Consider the following 14331-nt stretch of genomic DNA (forward strand, 5'->3'; position numbering starts at 1 on the left):
GCAAACTTCAGGCATGAAACAGAGCTTTGACATAGTCTTCCATGCAAAACTCTCTATCACACTACCTCCTCTTCTGCTCCTCTTGAGTCCCCTTGAGACCTGCCTAAACTGCTTTTGCTACTGGGAGATGCCACACAAAAATCAGCTGAGATTTTATATCATGTTATACTGTTCATACATTTCCCTTTCACCTCTCTGCTGCTCTCCAAATTGTGGCAGCAAATATATGCCTCTCTTTGTACAAACCACAGCCTGCCTCCAGAGGCCCTGTCCATCTGCAACTCCCTTTGTCCCCTTGGTTGCAATTGCTGAAGCAATGGTAAGAAATTCCACAGAAAAATAAGAAAAGAAAAATCACACACAGGACTAAGCTTGTTGAGACACATTTTTTTAGATGCTGAAGGATTCAAAGGGATAAACACCAACTTGGAAAGATATAAAATCCTAAAGTGAAAAAAAACAGAGCTGGTAATTGACGAGCTCATCAGAGCTATCTGTGTCAACTGACCTGGGAAATGAAAGCAACCCAGCGATACAGAGGCTGTCCCCCAGGGATCCTCAGAGGCCAGCCCTTCCCCATCTGACTGATGCCTTCCTGGCCACCAATGACTCCTCAGGTGTCTTCTAGGGATGGTGAGCATGACGCTCGTCTGAGTTGCTCATTAAATCGTAGCAATATTTTATGTTGCTAGCCAATCAGTAATTGCTTTATACTTGAAGCTGAACATGTCCTCCTTGCAAAGTCTTTATGCGTACTGCTAAAGAAGCCTGAACACCATGACTGAAAAGATGGGCTGAAACAGTTAGGCAATTCCTTTCCTGTGCAAAAATGAAGGATTTTCCCCATCTACATTGCACCTTGTAGGGAAGGGGAGGAGGGGACCTCCTTCTTTTTGTTGGCTACCTGAGAGCCACAGGGGGATGCATTAAAGTGCAATGTAGATCTGAGAGGCCTATGGGTTGCCTGCATGTGGAGATGCCTCTTATCAGAACCCTTTCATGTGTGGCTCTGGATTTACAAGGAAACTCCCTTTTACCTGACATAGTAAGTTTATACTTGATAGACTCCAGGTCTGCAAAGGAAAACATCTAGGGCTGACTTCTGTATTTCACAACAGTTTGTTGCCCTTCCCTGCTCCCCTGTCACACCTCTGTGAGCTCCTTGTTCAAAGTCAGATGCGAATGATGTTGGTAATCAGCTTTGACTCCAAGCAATTCATCAGCCATTTATTTCATGCAGCGTTAAATTTATTATCTTGGGTACACTTTGCCTCCTTTTCACAGTGCTACTGTGCTCACCATGTTTGTCCTGCTTCTCAGATTTTTTTTGCAGTAAAAGGAAAGCTTGTCTATTAGAGTTCTTTACAGCGTAACCATGCCCTGCATGGTCTTCCTTGTCTTGCATTTTGATAACAGCAGTCAACAAGAGCACAAAGCCTAAGCAGGGCTTTGGGCTGCTTACATCTGTCTCAGCCTTGGGGGAAAAAAATATGTCACTTCAGGATGTATTCATGGCCATTCAGAGTCTATTCTCATCCTCGCCTTCAGGCTGCTGAGCTTTCAAAGGGTGTTCAGCTTTATGGACAGCAAAACACAGAAAATGTTATTTCCGTATTTAGCACTGATTAACAGATGCAGCCTGATGGGTCCTTCTTGTCGCAGGATGGAACAGAAAGTTTTCCAAACAAGGATCTGAGTTTGCCGGAAGTGCCTGGTTTGCAGGAGCAGCAAAGCTCACTTTACACTGGGCAGGCATTTGTCCAGGTGTAGCTCTCTTGCTAGGCCCCTTCTAAAGAAGGACCCCAAGGAGCCTGGCCAGGGGAAGAGTGCATGCTGGGGCTACCCAGGAGGTGAGGGCTGTGGGAGTCTAGGGTCTGAATCCATCCCCTGTTAGAGCAAGAGGCTTTTAAGGGCAGCGGTGTTTATGGAGCTTTCCATCTTTGCAGGTGTGGTGGTTTACTGAGCCATGTAGATTTCATCCTGTAAGGAAATAGTTTGGCCTTTGGAGTGGGCTCGTTGCCTTGCCTTTCCAGAGCTGAGGGTGAATCACAGCTCCTGCTGTCTTCATCATGACCTGTGGACTGTGTGCATCTCTGAGATACCCAGGCACAGGAGGGACTATATTTGTCTGTTACACAGATACTTACTGACAACTGTGAGAGCGTGTGTGCCTTACTCTGTCCCAAGAGGTCACTGGCCAGTACTGCTTTGCCTAAGTAAAAGCTAATTCTCACTCTGTGTCATTGGTTTGTGCAGAGGGACTTAAGTTTAGTTGTGAGGATGCCTTTCCTCCCAGGAGAAAACTTGAGTAATCCATCACACTTCTTTTCCTGTGTGAGGTTTCTGTCTCACTTGGCACCGTCAGCCTTGGGGATGACCTTCCCTCCTCGTTTGGCAGGCTCTCAACTCCTAGCTTTCCCTGCAGCAAAGCAGCCCTGCTAAGATCCCAGGTGAGGCTGGAGATGACTAGAAAAGGATGCTTTTCCAGCACTCCCCTGGCAGTTTTCCTGGGCTGCAAAAATGTTCAGCTCAGACAAATCAGTTTGCTTCTGGTATTCAAAGTGCTGGAAAAGCTAATGCTGTTGTCACTAGCTAGTGCCACAGTTGTCCTCTAAATTCTTCCTGTCTTTATCTGGGTCACTTTCTCCCCTTTCTATCTCCAGCCTGACCCCAGTTAATCCTCTGCGCTGGATATCTGCTTATTCCTACAGCCACCTTTGACCCATAGAGAGTGACAGAGTTAGTTTGGTTTGTTCCAGACACACACTGTGACGTGAATGTTTTAGTTTGGTTTTCTTTTCCCTTCTCTCAATCCAAATCTTACAGTGTATGCAGGTCTGCCTGCCTTTTGCACCGCTGCCTGTGAGTAGAATCTCCCTTGCCAGGCCAACACCTAGATAAAATGTAACTGCCCTCAGCCATCTAATTACATGGGTCATAGCACATGGACAAAAAAACCAAAGCCCTTCCTGGTTCAGTAGTCACATCATGCGGTAATGTGTCATCTCTGTAGCAAGGCACTTGTAAACAGCTGACTGACAGGTATCATTAATCCTTGCCCTCTCACAGAGACACAGAACTGGGAGCTGAATCAGCCACTGATTTATTGAAAGACACTGATCAGAAAAGACCCGAATTGAACAGGTAACTCTCAGATGTCACTGTCGTGACCAAAAAATCCAAATCACAGCACTACACCAGCCACTAGGAAGAAAATTAACTCTATCCCAGCCAAAACCAGGACAGTCACCAAAGGCCATATGTGGCTACTTTGGTTAATTTATTTCTTTTTTTCTCTTTTTTTAATACTGTTTTTATGCCTGAATATGAGGAGAGATATGGTCAAGAGACATGGAGACATTGACATGGAGACTTGGAAAGTTTTGTTAGCAGAGGCATTGGTCTCTGCATGGGATTTTGATCAAGAGTATCAAAACGAATTGATGAGGCTTTCAAATGCTTGTACGCTCAGTCTACAACTACAGCAGGCAGTCCTTTCCATTGCTGAAACACCCATCTGCCCACAACCTTCAGCTGCTTAACTAAAACTCAGCTTAAAGGCATTGTATGGTTGAAGTCCCACAAAACCACAGTCTGAGGAAAACCCAGGTTGCCTTCGTAACATTCAGTAAGCATCGTTGGACAGCCTTTGGATTTCAGGGGTCTCATTAAAAAGTTGGAATAAATGTTGCAATGGTAACATCAACTTTGAAAACATACCTGATGTTTAAGTACTTCATCTCAATACCTTTAACAAAGCACCCTCAGGGGGAAGATGGGATTCAGAGGGCATGGCCCAGAGTGAAGGTGAAAGGTTGGGAAAAGATACAAAAGTACACTGGAATGACAAACAATGAGCAAACATCCACTGACATCTGCTGAGCATTTCTTTGCCCATCAGGATGGAGACACAGCCAGGCCAGTGTTGTCAGGCAAAGGAGGATATAGTTAAGAGCTCATAGCTGAACACCCACGCCCTCCTGCTTTTCTCATTTTGTTGCTTGGGCCTTTTCTCCTATGAATGGTTGAAGGTGATCTCTTGTAAGTGTTCTTCACCTAAGGTTGAGCCACATTCCCATCTGTTGCCACTGGCTTCTCCTTGAGGTCATGCCTTTCTTGGTCCCTCTCCTGTCCTGGAGAGGCACATGTCCCTTTACTGTGGGCAAGCAGCACAATCTGCCTTTGGTCTTTGCACTGGGTAACAGCATGAGGCTGCCTGGTCCCACTGCCTCTAACCACCCGCAGTGTTCTCCTCCCCAGAAAAGCATTCTGGGTGAGTATCATTGCACCCCTATCTGCTGCTTACAGCAGCCCTTTGCACACTTGGTTTCGTAGCAGGAGCTTTACATGTTGGAGGGTCTGGCCACTGTCAGATCACACTCTTCCCCTTGCAAACTCCTGGAGCCAGGAGCAATCACTTGTAGTAAGTGGAGAGTTTATGAGAACCCTGTACTGGGAGGGACATGGCGTTCAAACAGGGGCTGTGTGAGAACAGCCTGCAAATGCAGGGATGCTAGCCGTGTTCCTCAGGAAGCATAATGCATGGCCAACAAAGTCTGTGACAGGTCTTCCTTCTGAAGGCCTTGGCTCCCCATATGTCAGAGACCAACCAGTTACTTTGGTACGGATGTTAAATGTAAAGACCCGGATGCAAAAGCTGCTGCAGGAAGAACTGAACCTGTGCATTCCCCAAAGGTGAGAGTGGGAGGAAGGAACAAGGGAAGAAATGCCATTTGCTGCTGCCAGCCAGGGCGTCAGAAGAGGCAGCCCTCCCACTCATTCACACAACTGGTGACTGAGAGTCTGCCAAGCCTACAGATTTGTGCCTTACCTGACTTTTTGCCCACATTTCCCAATTTACACTGCCTCTGTGGTGAAAAAAGGCAGATTTGTTCCTGCCCTGCACATGTGACATGACCTTCAATTACAGCCCGGGGCTGTGGGTATCTGCCTTAGGAAACTAATTTTATTTTTCCAAGATGCAGCTTCTCAGCAGTGCCTGAAGATCAGGACTGCTGTGAAGTGTGTCATGTTATAGACTCCAGCACTGGGTTTGAGACTGACCTCAAACCCTTCAACAAAAACCTACAAATTCCAGGGACTCCCTGTCCCCACACTGCTACAGGGTCCTGGGGAGAGTGAAGCCACCAGTTTTGTCCCACTGTTTCACAGATGCTTCTCATGGAAACCCCAGGAGCTGGGTCAAAGGGCCTCACATGGCTTTCCAGCACAGCACTGCTCTCTGACTGCTTGGAAGAACTGATGTACATGCTTGGTTCCTGGGGGAAAAGATGTTATGTCACCATCCAAAAGCAGTCAGTCCTCCCTTAAAATCCCAAGTCATCCACACATAGCATGTAGGTCGTTTGTATATTCTTCAGGGTGGATACCTCATCCTGAAATAGTCCTCCGTGTGTTTTGTGCACAGTCGGCAGGTATTTCAATAAACAGGACTAGACACAAATCGTTATTCCAAGCTACTCATTGCCTTTTTCAGCATTTGAAATCACACGGTAAGCAGTGGGAGGGGGGTTGAGAAAGGTCCCAAATAGACCAACGCTGAGTACTTATCAGAGAATCACACTCAGGCTATCTGCAAGGCTGCCTTTGCTTTTTCTTCCTGTATTTGCACGCTGCTGTGACAGCACGGCAAAGTAAGGGGACGTAGGCCTGTTCCAAAACTCAAGTGAGCTCTTAAAGCCTGTGATCAGTGATGGAAAATGGGGGGAAAGCTTTTCACTGAGGAGCTGAAGTCACTGTCTCTCAGGAGTACGCTCCAAGAACACAGTGTTAAAATACTAACCTTCCAAACACTGAGAAACTAAGAAATACTAGGTTCAAAGCCACACCAACAGCTTTGGTTTAACGGCTTTATTGCAGCTGGTGGCTTTAGAAACATGACCATTTGCAGTGCCCCTGCCCCATGCCAGCTTCCACAGTCCCCTGGCAACAGTAGTGAGGCATGGCCAGGAGAAGTCTCTGATTTCTGGGGACCCTGCTGCCTTTCCTGGAAGGAGATGTGGGAAATATTTTCCATTTCAAGCAGCTGCGTGCTGCTCCAAAGGATGACTTTCTTTCCCTGCCATTGCTATTATGTTCCTGAGTGATAATCAGGAAAATCTCACTTTAAATAAATTTTGCTCCTGTGCACCTTGGGCAGCTGATGTAAAAGTACTAAAGTCTCTTAAAAATCCTTGATGGCTCAAATTAGTTACCCAAGATTAAGGAATACCCATGGGCTCAAGATCTAAATTCCACTACTTCAAACAGCATAGTACAGCCTTTTCACCAGGCAGGCAGAAAATTGGTCAGTTATTGTGAAATGCCCAAGCTGGATGACCACCACTGAAAACCCTAGAAGGAAATCAGCCATTCTTTTGTTAGAGCCACAACCACCATGTACAGCTTGGGAACCATGCTGAGAGAAAACAAACTATTGAGTTGCTGCTCACTAAGTGAGCCCCCTCCACTCTTTGCCCTGAGCCAGGCAGAAGCCAATGAAAAAAAGCTGCAGGTAAAATTCAGGTAATTAAGGCTTCATCATAATGCTTCATGCAAGTGTGTGCACAAAGTCATATTAGATGGGAAGCCATAATACCCATGGTGCCTAACTTCATCGTGCTAGCAAACTCACGTGTCATGTTAATTGGTTTAGTGAGACTGACATTTTGATAATGCCTGGCACTTAGAAGGCAGCTAAAATACTAATTCATGTCTCAATTAGCCCTGGCTTTCCCACTTTTCAAGGTCTTCCATGCTAATGAAGAGGCCAATTTATTTAATTTTTCTTCCCAGGGTTCAAAACTGGTCACAGTAAGTGAGTTTTATGATCAGGAGAGAGAGTTTGGGATTTAACTTTAATGACTCTTATGGACTAGCAACCTTTTTGTAATTTTTAATGACTACTATTCATAATCACTAATTACTGATTTTCAGCTTTTCTAATGATGTCCAGTCTGTTTTCCTTGTCAGTTACACCATTTTGCATCAGTCTCACTGCTCTGGTCTCACTGAATTTGCTCTTGCAAGATGAGACTGAAATTTCTGGTGGAGAAAAAATTTTCTGGAAAGATATGTAGTTTGGTACAATAGGTCTATACAAGGAGAAAACAGAGCAAACACAGCTCGCAAAGGCTATGCAGGAAGCCCACAAATAAATGCAAAGGCATTACTAGGAGAGGAAAAAGAAAGGTACTTGAATCTAGAAGGGTTGAAAGAGTCAGTTTATCTCTCTAGTGCTTACCAATGCTTTGTAAGTAAATAAAATTCAGAATACCTGCTTCGTAATCCTTTCCTTATTACTTGTCTCTCTTTTATATACTCTGTGTTTCAGTCTTGAGTGGTCAAGCTTACATTGTTGAAGTTATCTACCCATAAAAGATTTGTACAGGATGTACTATCAGGATTATGGTTTAATCTAGTGAATACTGATACTATATTGGGAATAATATGTGAACAGGTGCTTTTGTGTACTGGTATATTTATGTTTGTTTCCTTGAATCACTTTGTTGATCTGGGTTTGCTACATAACACCCAGCACAGAGATTTGGACATGTGATGGTGCTGGGATGAAGGGTGGGAGGGGATGACATAGCTGCTGTAAAGTCAGTTTAGGAAGGGAGAGGGAATTTAACCCTTGAACTTTCTGGCCATTCAATTCTCTCGCAGAACCAGACCTAGAAAGCCTCTGTCCTAGAGGACGGGATGGTTAGGAGGCTGATGGCTTGGCTTGCCCTGGGGCAGCACCCAGGGCCAACGTGGCTGGCTTCCACCCTCCTCTGCCGCACTGGCAGGACCACTGCCAGCACTGGCCACCTCACAGCCCTGCAGCACCTCTTGCCTCCAGCCACACCTCACAAGGGGGGAAACAGTGCCTGCTCTACATTAATGCTGGCCGGAATGAATAGGCATATTTTCAGATGAGAAAGCAGAGTTGTTTTCACAAGTTGGTGGAGTTTAACAAGGCCCTTCTCTACCTTGCAGCTTATGAAACAAAAGCACTTAAAAGCAAGAAAATCAACTGCTAAAGGCATTCAGATCTAACAAAGATTATGTGAAGAAACTGACACTACAAGGGCTGTGTCAGACAGAAGGTACCACAGGGCTGGGCATCGCCTTCCTCCTGCCTTCTCACCTTCACCTTATGGCACAGAGTCTACTGACAGGCAGCCTCTAGCTCTGGCAATTCTCACTCAAATTGAGAACTCTCCAGCAAAGAGCTCATTGCACATCAGCTCTTGGGGACTGAGTTTGAGTGTCCTGCTAATTGAGGAGCAGATCACCCAGGAACTGAGCAGGCTGATGAGGCCATCTCTGATGTGAAGAGATGCCTGCGTTTAAAAGTTGTTCTCTCACCAAACACTTCCTCAAAAAAACCCCAAGCCAACCCAAAATCAAAAAAACCCAACCCCTTCAGGGCTGCAGTCTCTGATTTAGGGGAAAACCAGTACAAGCTAAAGCATGACCCCAACAGTTTGATAGAGAAGATAAAAACTGTGGTAATGACTGCATCTGAGCACTCAGGGAAAGTATGTACAGATCTTTTCCCTTGGTTTCCCTGCACAGCAAGGCACAAACCCGGTTTTAGGGAGAAAACCTGAATCTTTGCTCTTTGTTGCCCCACTAAACTCTTCTGTTACCTTGTCTTGCTGCTTTCCAAACCTGTCAAGAGCTTTGACACACTGCAGCAACAAAATCTGCAGTTTCAGTGGGATTGTTTGCAAGCATGTGATCAGGTTTGGGATGATCCTGCAGTCCCTAGGACGTACAATCATTTTACACACTGTTCAATCAAAAAAAAACAGTACATACTAAATATTCCAGATATAGTAGTTGTTTTGGGTTTGCATCCCAAAATACAGTAAAATGATGTATTTTTTGGCTTCTGGAAGTACAAAATGACTCATGGGTGGTTGGGTTTTTTTCAGTATTTTTGTGGCTTCCCACTGGGCACTCACAGTCCCTTTTTCTAGTTGTTATGCCCTCTGAAACAGGAGGAAATTTCCACAAGAGCACCTGAACAAGCGTGTGGCATTACATACTCGGGCAACCTGTCAGCTGCTGGCGTGGTTTTCTGGATCAGTGGCAGCTGGAAGGGTGAACGTGGAGGAGAAAAGTACTACGGGACTTCACCATGCACAGGGAGCCAAACAGCCAGACCCTTGTGTTGGCTCTGCAGAAGACATTGTCAGGGTCAACATGGAGGCTAGGCTCCCTCCTTCATGCATGAGGCTAATGAGCGTGCTTAGCGGTGTACAGCCTCTGAAAGGCAACAACGCAGTAGTTACTGGAAACCTCAGAGGTGTGTTTGCTTTTGGAAGGGTATTTTGAGGCATTTATTGTCTCTGCAGCATTGTGCAGCCACCTTGTAGCACTCTTCTTAAAATTAGGCTCTTTATTTAGAGGGGTTTTTTAAAACATATGATACTTTTCTGGTCTGGCCGTGGTTTTCTTCTTCATACTCTTCTGCTGGTTGACTGCTTGGTTTCTTTTCCTCTTTGTACATTTAAACTTGCAGTTTGAGGAAACACGTGGCCTAGAAAGCTAATAAAACAAGCTTTTCCTGTGGACCACCAAGCGCAGTGCAGCTATTGTTGCAGTGGTACTGATGTACTGACCCAAAGATGATAGTAAATAGTATCACTAGCAGAAAGAAAGCTGGAAAATAAAGACTATTTTTTTTAAATACCTCACCAGTGCTTCCACATAAAGGATGTAGACCCCTTCAGATAAGGTCTCCTACAAATGCCAACAGGAGCAATCAAAACCATCATTCATGATGACAAATGGTTCTACCTAGCAGGCTCTTATCACATTGAGCCAAGGGAAAAATGCTTGCATTTCCTCTGCTGTGAAAAATGTCATGCTTCATTTCTTAATTGCTCTAGCTTGACCAACTGGCTGGGCTCTTAGACAAAATAAGAAGAGAATTCTTGTTCCAGGTACTCTTGAATGTGGTCTACACTTGCTTGGGCTGGCAGGGCTTGATCTCTCTGTGGGAGGGATCATCAGCCAAATGCCCTGCTGATGCACAGGGAGTGCCTGGCTTCTGCCACGGAAGGGTGGAGGGCACGCTCCAAGCAAAAGTGACCCTCGGAAACTGCATACACGTGAGACAGCTCAGCATGAAGTTGTCCTTACACATAGAGGACAAGGCAAACTGAACTGATCCCTGCTGTTAAACAGGGGGTGTAACTGTCCCTCTTTCTGCTCATTTGTTTCCTGGATGTAAGAGACCTGTCTTGGCTGTAGTTGTGAATTAACATAATTTTGGAAAAAGTCCTAACCGTAATGACAAGAAGTCCTTCACTTGCATTGGTCTACCACAACTGTGACAAGCAGAGAACATGTTCTTCACGGATTTGAGTATGATGGCTGGCTTTGAGCACTAAAAACCATATAGATCCTGTGCAGACATGATGGTAGGAGCAGAAAACCTAATCCAAGGTAGTCATGTTTCAAAATTTTCTTTGAATGGATGTGAGAAGAGGAGGTTAGATTTTAAGTAAAGTCACTTGTCACTACTATTTGGCAAACCACAGGGACCTCAGAGCTGTATTTCCTCTCTATGTAGCAAAGTGAACCTAGACTGTCATCAATGCTGTTCTCAGCAGGCTGGCTGCAGAAGATTAATTTAGATTTCATTATGTTATAATACAGTATGTGTAGGAAACAGACTTATGGAGGCACGTCATGAAACCTGTCCCAGGAATAAGTGCATTAGATGTGATTCCAGGTCTTTGCAAGGATAAGAAGTCAGTTTCGGTGAGTATCAGTGGCAGACCCCTTCTTCCTTCCATGCAACAATAAAACAGGAGACTTGTTTTCATCTTCTCTACATTGTTTCCTCCCACAGGGAAACCAGTCCAGGGTCCACTGTCTCATGACCTTTGCAGTGACTACTTGCAAAGCATCCCGTACTGTTGTATGCCTTGGCACACCATACTCCCCTGAGCACGGAGTCCTTTTTTCCTCCCCAGGGAGCATGGTGCATGAACTCCCCTCAGGCTGGGACCTTGCCTAGCACCCTGCTCTGTTATGGTAATGGAGCATGCTGGACACGAGAGTCCTTGGAAAGAGCAGCTTTGTGCTTTGTTAGTGCATACACCATTGCCAAGACTGTGATGCTGTCTATCCCCTTCCCTGAGTGAGAAACAACTGTGCACCAGTTGCTTTGTCTTGTGCCAGGCAGGGCAGCTGAGGAGGCAGAGTCTACTCACCCGTGGCCTCCCATCTGGGTGAACAGAGAGATGCCCACTTGGTTTGCCTTGTGACGTGTCCGCTAATAGAGGTTACCTCTCCTTTGTACCTTGCCTGCTACTTTTTACATTACTGTGGCTATCACGACCCTCCTTTTAAACAGACATTTTCTTCAGCAGCTGGAGCATCCAGACGCTGCAGTCTGTCCAGCCAGCCATGGAGGCTGAGGGGCTGTGTCCATGCTCATGACCTGCTTGCTTCTGGCATATTCCTGCATTGCTTCCTGATTTAGGGACCCATGGGAGCAGTGTTTTGTGGATTTTCAGGCTAGTTGGTTTAGCCACTTGTTGATGCCACAGTGACCCTTCTACTACAGGGACTCTACTGCCAAGGGATTTCCTGTCCCTCCCCAGAGGAGACAGGCACCTTTTTACATCATGCAAGATAAACACTTCAGGTGACTCTGGATGCTTTTTAAAAACACCTTGAGTGGAGTCTGCAAGACCATGAGCTTGGGACAAGTCATTAATGCCCTGAGCTGATTAAATTCTAGCATCTGTAGTGTGTGCAGAGATGGAGGGAAGCAAAGCTTCCTTTCTGGTATGTATGACCATTTAGATTACCTCTTTCCCATTGTGGACAATCAAAAGGGATGACTAGAATTAAATTTGTTGTAATGGACATTGACATAATGTAGATAAAGTGCTTAAAGAAATGCTGATTTCACATGTGAAACCCAACTAAAAAAAGGGTTTATGTAACTCCTCCTGGCTGACTTTGAAAATGTACAGTCACAGCCCTAAGCCTAAAAAGTCCCCTTTACCACCCCCAACTTTCAAATTACTGCAAGAAAATACCGTCAGAAAAAGAAGGGCTGGAGCAAAATCTTTGGAGCTAAGACACCTCTACTAAACCTGGAATTGCTTGCTAAAATTTACTTGAAATTAGCTGGAGGATTTCTCTGCTCTTTTGTTCATGAAGAGGACTGTGAGCTCCTGCCATGAATGAGTGACTTTAGTTGAGAGTACTGATCTCGTCTCTCTTCCAGCTCAATGCAGTTGCTAACATTTCAAAACAGAAAGCTGCTTACCCTGCCTGAGTGGCTGCTGCCTGCCTCCAAGCAGGCTGGACCTACCACTTGTACGGCACGATGCTGGAGGGCTAGACTTTCAGGGTCCTGCTTTCCCCTCCAGGAAGAGCACCTGGTGCACTACACACTTTCTGAAAGATTGTGAGAGCTTTAAAAAGTTTAAATATTTGAGGACTCTGTCAAATTGGTTTGCAACTGCACAAGTTTGTACATCTCTCTCTCTATTCCTTGTTCCCTCCATGACAGTCACGGTGTGTTGGAAACCAGCCCATAATACTGACTATGGAAAGGGTAGGATGAGGAAAGGACCACTAACATGTTCAGCTGTTTGCTATGTTGACAGGGTGAAGGCGGTCAAAATTGTTGTCCTGGCTTGTTTTTCCCATGTAGATGAAAGAAATTATCTCTATATATCATGGTTTATCATACAGAATCCTCTTCATCATGAAAAAAGGGATTTGGATTATTATGTTAAAATTTTCTATGGGTCAAACCTCCAATTCTGAAAAAGCATGTTGCAGTCAAGACAATTAAAGGGTTGTGCCTCCAGGTTTTTCTTTTATATATTTCTAACCTCATTTCAGGGCAGGCTCCTTCAACTGCAGTGCATGGTAAAGACATGATGGGAGAAGAGGCCAATGTCATTATAATGTCTAATGAAAAAGTGTAAGTGCAGTGATGCTAGCTTTGAACGCCATACATGGTCTTCAGTTACTGCATCCCGTGTGGCTCTAAGAAGAATGTATCATTAATAATTTGTAGTAACACATGGCTTCTAATTTATTGAATTCTTTTTTCTCTTTAAAACAAATGGAAAAAACTACATAACTAATCTCCTTGCATCTCATGTATCAGAGATGGCTGTGCTTTTAGAATATTCACTCCTCCAAAGTGTCAAAGCATGTACTCCGGCATTTAGGGAGGATGCTTAGCCAAAGACAGTCTGCTTTCATCTCTGTTAGCCTGATTAAGAGGACAAGTATGGTTCCTACACCAGACATTAGATTTGTTATGCTGAGTGGGTGCCCTGGAGAACAGAACAGCAAGTAACTTACCACATCAATTATCTGCAGCAAAGAAAGCTGGAGCTCAACTACCAGGGGTTGGGAGTCATTCACTACCGGTCGTTCAAGACGATTGTAGTTTCTCAGCAGTTCTCTATACAAGCGTCTCTGGCTTTCACCCTGCTGAGACACTAGGGGAAAAGAAAGAAGTGATCTGTCATTCGGGCTGGTCACACTGTCCCCATTGTCTGTTTTGTTGAAAAACCCCTCTTAATAGGTTTGTAATTTGAAAGCAGTTCCCAAAAAAATCCCCACAATACTGCACATGGGTGTGACAGACACAGCTTTTCTGCATACGTGACTGATGAGCTCTTAAAAAAAATTAACTACTGACACTCTAACTCATTACTAACACTCAGAAACTACTGAAGAGCTTTTGGGGCTCTGAGTAAATGTCCCCCTCCCTTGTTGCCCCTCCTGCTGCTTTTATTTGCTTGTTGTTATACCCTAGAGACTGGCTGCTGTAAGTCAGTGCTGGTATTACTTGTACATATTGTGTGTTTACCCAGCATGAGTAACAGGTATTCTTATTTCTTGGAGCTGAGGTATCAGGCCCTTTTCTGTGCTCAGGAAACAGTAACAAGCCTTCTTCAAACCCTTTTCAGTTTTGTGTGGCACTCTTTCCAGGCTTTGGGTTACTTTCCTTGCCTTTTTCCCTTCTAATGGCAGCACACTTTGTTAACACCTAATGAGGTGGGGTTATGAAGGCTGGAGTATTTGACAGGTATGTATAATGATATTGAATTTCTGCTTAACTTGGCTTCCACTGGGAACAGCCTCAACACAGAAGGTGTTCATGCAAACACATGAGCATGTTAAAGACCAGCAGAATTTCAGTCTATGCTTAAATTGCAAGATGCCCCTGTTCCCCAGCTTTGGGGTGGGTGTGGAGAACATCCATCTAACCTGTGTGACCAGGTTTCCTTGCCACAACAACCATGGATGGGGCAGGGTAGCAGTGATGGCTTGGGTCTCTTC

General features: G+C 45.0%; 1 protein-coding gene across 1 annotated transcript in view; it reads right to left on the bottom strand.

Moving 5' to 3' along the window:
* LOC143172508 (neuronal acetylcholine receptor subunit alpha-7-like) overlaps positions 1-14331 on the bottom strand; it is a 65341-nt gene that overhangs the window by 33448 nt on the left and 17562 nt on the right. Inside the window, 1 exon segment of the mRNA XM_076362060.1 lies at positions 13345-13484. Coding sequence (XP_076218175.1) covers positions 13345-13484 — 140 coding nt within the window.

This window comes from Aptenodytes patagonicus, chromosome Z, assembly GCF_965638725.1.
Source record: "Aptenodytes patagonicus chromosome Z, bAptPat1.pri.cur, whole genome shotgun sequence".
Lineage (NCBI taxonomy): Eukaryota > Metazoa > Chordata > Aves > Sphenisciformes > Spheniscidae > Aptenodytes > Aptenodytes patagonicus.